This window comes from Dryas octopetala, chromosome 9 (genome assembly GCF_963921425.1).
Source record: "Dryas octopetala chromosome 9, drDryOcto1.1, whole genome shotgun sequence".
NCBI lineage: Eukaryota > Viridiplantae > Streptophyta > Magnoliopsida > Rosales > Rosaceae > Dryas > Dryas octopetala.
This window is the reverse complement of record NC_141374.1, coordinates 12,840,262-12,846,519: the sequence shown is the minus strand read 5'-3', so window position 1 is coordinate 12,846,519 and position 6,258 is coordinate 12,840,262. Positions and strand designations below refer to the sequence as shown.

At 34.4% G+C, this 6,258-nt stretch overlaps 1 protein-coding gene across 1 annotated transcript; it reads left to right on the top strand.

The window, feature by feature from the left end:
* Positions 1–3,442: 3,442 nt before the first annotated feature.
* On the top strand, positions 3,443–6,194 carry LOC147274268 (Pseudouridine synthase family protein). The gene is made up of 9 exons (XM_086227639.1): positions 3,443–3,858; positions 3,981–4,040; positions 4,190–4,348; positions 4,505–4,552; positions 4,654–4,734; positions 4,958–5,074; positions 5,209–5,310; positions 5,395–5,553; positions 5,661–6,194. Exons 1-9 carry the CDS (start codon positions 3,532–3,534, stop codon positions 6,033–6,035), a joined length of 1,428 nt encoding a protein of 475 aa, XP_086083765.1. The 5' UTR covers positions 3,443–3,531; the 3' UTR covers positions 6,036–6,194.
* The last annotated feature ends 64 nt before the right edge of the window (positions 6,195–6,258 follow it).

The following is a 6,258-nucleotide window of genomic DNA, read 5'->3' as shown; positions in this document are numbered from 1 at the left end:
ACACAATCATTAATACACAATCCTAAATTTTAAATTCTAAGCCCAACACATTGTATTAATGTATACTTGTTAATAATTTTAAATTATAACACCACATTGGCATGCTACAATCTTAACATCACATACAATCATTTATCACGTTCCATCTCTTGAATAATCTATAATAATTTACATTTCTAAATCGGTTAATTTGCAAGTGTTTTAGTGAAAATTTCTTGATTTCAAAACAAGTATTTGAGCTTTAAAATGATAAAAGTGGAATGTCGTATTTTCGAGATTGAACTTTACAATAAAGTAGATTATTTGTTATATATAAAATATAAGAAATTAGATCATTAACTGCCTAACACTATGCAATTGAGTAAAATTTAGTTTTCAATGGGGCATTTTTTGCAATGAGGTGGCCTCCATGTGTAGTAGGTCTCATTTCATTGTGAGAGAATATTCTATAAGGTATGCTCCATAAAAGACGGTTTCAAACTCCTTTTACTTCCTATTTATTCAACACAAGACTCCAATTTGTAGTTTTAATAAATAAATTTTGGCTCAATGATAAAACACCATTCAAAATTTGCACCATATCTAATGAATTCCCTTAATGATCTCCTAATATAAATTAAAATCCTAAAATTATGCCAAGAAAAAAAGATGTTGATAAAAAGTGCCTAAAAGGAAAAGGAGCGCATATGAATATTCTCCCCTTTTTTTTTTAAGAATTAGGAATATTCTCCTTTATTTTTTCGTTTTAAGGTTGAAGAATATATTCTTTTTTTTTTTTTGTTTTTTGGTCAAATGAAGAATATATTCTAGATATAATATTAAAAATCCCTCAATCATAAATTTTGATTCACCTTTGAATGGCTCTCATTCCATAAAAGGCCAAAAACAGTGATAAAGTAATGAAAACCCACAAATGGTGGACCGGACTATCTCGTGAGTTTTTAGGCTTTGTATTTTATGGGGAACGTCAAACTCAAACTCGCAACGTGTTTGTTTCTTTGTGAGTGAAATAAAATAAAAAATAAAAAATAAAAATTGTGATCAAACACTTGACAAGGAGCTCTATGGCTTTTTGTGGAAGTGCGAAACACGTAAGTGGCAATAACACATTACATGCTCTTTCCGTGAATGTTCGGGAACAGATAAGAGTATAAGACGGTCTCACCGGCCCATCTAAAAGGCATAAGTTAAGGTAATGCATGTACTTTAATTCACCGATTCAAGGCAAACAAGTCCACGGAACTAAGGTGACGTGCATGGTACAAAGGGTCAAAAACAAGAAAAAAAATAACAAGTTTTCTTTTACTATTTATTTTTAAATTTTGAGTTATATCTTTCGGACCTTATCCTCTACAAGTCTTTTGGTACTAGACTGTTATCTGACTTCCATCTAATGATCTAAATTCTTAATTTTCTTTCATGACTGAGATCTTACTACTGAACAAAATCTTCTTTATTCCCTTAAATAATAATAAAAAATTTGGAAAAAAGAAAAAGGAAAACCAATTATCCACCCCACCCACGCCTCCTCCTTTACTTTGATCACCCTCCCCGCCTACTCTCCTTTCTTTCTCTCTTCCACTTGTAATACAAGTGCCTAAAAGTCAAATCATTTCACTTACGTTGCAGTTTTTGGACGAAAAATATAATTTAACTAATAAAAAAGATAAATTGACTTCAAAATTAAAGTTAAGGAAGTACATTGATATAACCCATAATATACATCCTGAATTAACATATGAGTCAAAGTTTAATTTTTTTTTGAAACATTTTTCCATTATTTATAGTTTATTTTGATGGTTCTGTTTGTAGTGATTTGCTTAGCTTAAATATTTGAGATATTTTCTGCACTCCTATTATCGCACGTTCATATCTTGATACCTTTTGTTCTCCCAATTTTTCTTTTAAAAAGTTAGTTATTCGATTAATTTAGATGAAAATTATTATGTATAATCGTAAGATGGTCACGTTGTGTAACTAGTTTACGTGTTATAATATAAGTGAACGATAAGTTTATATTAGTATATAATATTAATAATTTTCACCTATATTATAACGTGTAAATTAATTATATCACATGACCGTATTATAATTATACAGAATAATCACTCAATTTTGTGGCCCAAATTTTAAATATCATGCCATTTAAGGATTTAGATTTTGTTGTTTAATTTTGAAGAAAAAAAATTGTAAGTGGAAATGCAATTTTATTGAAAACGGTATTACTGTATTACTATGACCACCCCCTTTAATCAAATAAATTATAGATTTTGTCTCTTTTATTAAAAAGGCAAACGATTGACATTAGAGGAGCAGGGGGACATCTTTCTCTGCAGCAAAGTTGTTCCAATGCTAGCTCCTTTTCAGTTCACCCACCTTGACACCTTGTGACCTTGATGATAACGAACCAGATAATAATCATTATACTAATAATCGAAAGCTAATATGCATATGACAAGTACTGCTGGATTGTTAATGGTAGCTAATTGCTATTGCATGTATTGGTCCATTAATAGTGACATGGTACAGCTCCTCATCAGTCATCAATATAAATTAAAACCCAATTTGATTTTCATATCTGTTTACACCCCATTTTCAAATGCGACAAATGATTTCCTGTCGAAGAATAAAAATAATTGAGTCGGTTACTAGCTCAATTCAGACACAATCCATCATTAGAAAAAGAAGCTTCTAACTAAATGTATTACAAAGAATTTGATCAGTGCATCCAAAGGTTAAAGAATTTTTAATAACAATTATGTGAGTTCTGTCCCCTCTCAAAATGACCAAAATAATATAAGTCATCTCAGATGGAGATATTGAGTATGAGCATTCAACCCACAACAATTATTTATTTAGACGAGAAATTTATGATATTATATATTACTTTATAAGACTTTTATATTTTTGGTGTAGGATATATTTTCAACACGTCTCTTCTTTTTCAACACGTCTCTTCTTCTTCAACAAATTCTTTATCTCATATCCCACATTATACATTGTATTGCCAAACTTTAAATTTTGGATGTGGTATGTGCTCTTAATAAGGAGCACATGGCTCATATAGTAACCCATACTTTTTCATTCAAGTTTTTTAGTATTTTATAGATTTAAGAAATGAAAAGTTTTTTTCATTCAAAATATATAATAGAGAAAAATTTGCATGTAATGGGTATATATAACAATTGTCTAATAATTAATGGTCACATGACTAGTAAGTGAGGATGTGTTGTGAAAGAGTAAATGTATACACATGTTACATACTTATACGTAAGTTTTTTTCTCTAAACATTATTGAATTAAATTGTGGGTAATGTCGTAAAGTGTAGTTGGGTATGAAAATTATTTGGGCCAACCTTTCAGCCCAGTAAGCTTGGCCCAATGAAAGAATTATAGGCCCCAACACAAGACCAACCACTTCGGGCCGTCCAACATTCTTTTCTCTTCATTACTTCCCCGTCTCTGGCCACCAGCCATCTCCACCACCTCCACCGTCGCCTTCAGTCCGTCACTCAAAGTATAGCATGTAAAATGATGTGGAAGAGAAGTATCCACATCCCTTACTGCCACGTGTCCTTCAGGGAATATTCTAGAATATCTCCTCCACCGCCTTCAAGCGCCGGACCGTTTATCCGGGTGTCGAACAACGTGGCCAAATTGGGCCCTCCGAAGGAAGGCCCAAAGCCCAGGCAGCTCCTCTCCTTGCCGCCTTTCCCCGGTTACCCTTTGCCCGGGAAGAAGTCCCAAAACGACGGCGTTTCCTCACGACCCGCACGTATCACCGCCATCAGTTGGGTCAAGTATTACTTCGATGACATTCATGACAAAACCATTCAGTCCCATTTCAACAAAGGCCTTGTAAGTGGACTACTGGGAGTGTGTTTTTAATTTTTATTTTTGGTTTGGAAATATTTGGAAAATAAAGTTCACAACTTTGAAGTTTTTTTTTTTTCTTTATTTTTTCAAATTTTGTTTGATAGGTTCAGATGGAATGCCCAAGTAATATTAAAAAGGAAGGACAAATGAAGCCTATGAGAAAGGTAATGGTGATTGCTCATTCATGTGGGTTTTTTTATTGCATTTGATTTGATTCATCTATGTGAGAAAACAACATTTCCCACCTAAACCTCTGTGTTTTTTTGATTGTTTGTGATTTGATTTAATGTGGGTTTGATTGATTTGCAAATAGATTAGGCCTGGTGAGGTCATGGAGGCAGGGGCAAGAGTATATCTGCCAGTGTCAGTTGCAGAGAGTAGGATTTCAAGGAGATTCGACTGCATACCAAGTGGAACATTGTACCCAAATGCTGATGAGATTAAGTACATGCAGAGGCTTGTCAAGTACAAGGCATGTCTTAAGTTTAACTCGTACACAATCTTTGCTTCTTTGATGTTTTAGTTTCTGAATTCTGATACTCATTGGTTATATGAATCTGACAAAGTTATTTTCTCTACGCACACTTTTTTATTTTAATTTCTGATTATTGCTTTGTTGAAGTTTCAGGACTCTGCTATATTAGTGCTGAACAAGCCCCCCAAATTGCCGGTCAAGGTTAGAATCTATACACTGCCATTCTTTGCAGCGTCCACTGTTTTATGACATCAGCATATTGTGTAACCATTTGATTTCTGTACATTGAATGATTTTGATAGGGTAATCTTCCGGTTCATAACAGCATGGATGCACTGGCAGCGGCAGCGTTATCTTATGATTATGATAAAGGTCCTAAGTTGGTAAGATTTTGTTTTAGATGACTCCTAAGTCCTTTCAAATAAAATTTGTGCCTTTATTTCGTAATTACTAGCTTTGCTATATTCTAGACTGTTCATATCAGCAGTCTTGGACCCTTTGGATTTTCTTTGAACTTTTTTCATTTTCCAATATATATGGCAGTTTCTAACTGTTAATTTTGAAGATCATATTTGTTTTCTGTTGTTCATATACATATTTTATCAGGTTCATCGCCTTGACAGAGAGAGCAGTGGCCTCCTCATAATGGGGAGAACAAAAGAAAGTGTATCTCTTCTGCAATGGTTATTCACTGACATCAATAAAGGGAAAACATCCTATAAGGTATCATACCTCGTGTTGCTAGTCACTCTGTGTAGTGCCATGTGGTAACCCCTTCTGCCCTTCTAATAAGGGATATGTAAAATTTTGTTAAAAGATTTTATTCTTAAGACTGATATGATTTTGAGTAATTTTAGGCTTGGAATGATGCTTGTGAAGCAACACGTCAGAGGTACTGGGCATTGGTCATAGGCTCTCCCAAGGAAAAGGAAGGCTTAATTTGTGCTCCTCTTACGAAGGTTCTCTATCTCTCTCTAAAATCAATTTCCATGTTTTGTGTTTAAGAAATAATGTGATTGTATCTATTTTGTCATTGGTTGCAGGTGCTTCTTGATGATGGGAAGACAGAGAGGGTCATATTGGCTCATCAATCAGGATTAGAAGCTTCCCAACAGGCTCTAACTCACTATCGAGTGCTTGGTCCTATGATAAATGGATGCTCATGGATTGAATTACGGCCACTCACTAGCCGGAAGCATCAGGTACAAAGAATCTTCTCTCTCAAAAATTTTCTTCATGATAGTGCTAAACGTTCACGGAAACTGGATTTTAGAACGTCTCTGATTTCAATTCTTCTGTATTTGTACAGCTCCGTGTCCATTGTGCTGAAGCTCTCGGCACACCAATTGTGGGTGACTATAAGTATGGGTGGTTTGTGCACCGGAGATGGAAACAAACGTCTCATGTTGATATTGAGCCAACAACTGGGCTACCATACAAGTTACGGAGGCCAGAAGGTCTGGATGTGCAGAAGGGAAGTGTTCTATCGAAAGTCCCTCTGTTACATCTACACTGTAGAGAGCTCGTACTTCCTAATATTGGCAAGTTCCTTCTGGTATTGGATCATAAGTTAGACGACCAGCACCCTGCAGTTAGTTCAAAGCCAGATCTCCTTCGGATTGTGGCATCGATGCCTTCCCACATGAAAATTAGTTGGAATCTCATGTCATCTTATTTAGTATAACGCTGGGCAGGTTGCTTTTTAGAATCTGATTTACATTACTATTAAACATGATTTTGGTAGTGTCTATACCTATAGTTGTAATATTGTAAATTTGTTGACTCTAGCAAATGATTTATTGAAGAATAGAATTATCAGTAATACAAATTTTATGACCCAATACCTGAAGATGATGAACTGTCTTACCGTTTGTTGACTTCAGGCAAGGAAAGAAATTGAATTTTCT

What these genes read in the sequence shown, in the direction of transcription:
- LOC147274268 (XM_086227639.1), top strand. Translation starts at nt 3,532, where the DNA reads ATGATGTGGAAGAGAAGTATCCACATCCCTTACTGCCACGTGTCCTTC. An exon ending in CCCATTTCAACAAAGGCCTT is followed by an intron (nt 3,859 to 3,980) that starts GTAAGTGGACTA and finishes TTTGTTTGATAG; the next exon opens with GTTCAGATGGAATGCCCAAG. An exon ending in AGAGGCTTGTCAAGTACAAG is followed by an intron (nt 4,349 to 4,504) that starts GCATGTCTTAAG and finishes TTGAAGTTTCAG; the next exon opens with GACTCTGCTATATTAGTGCT.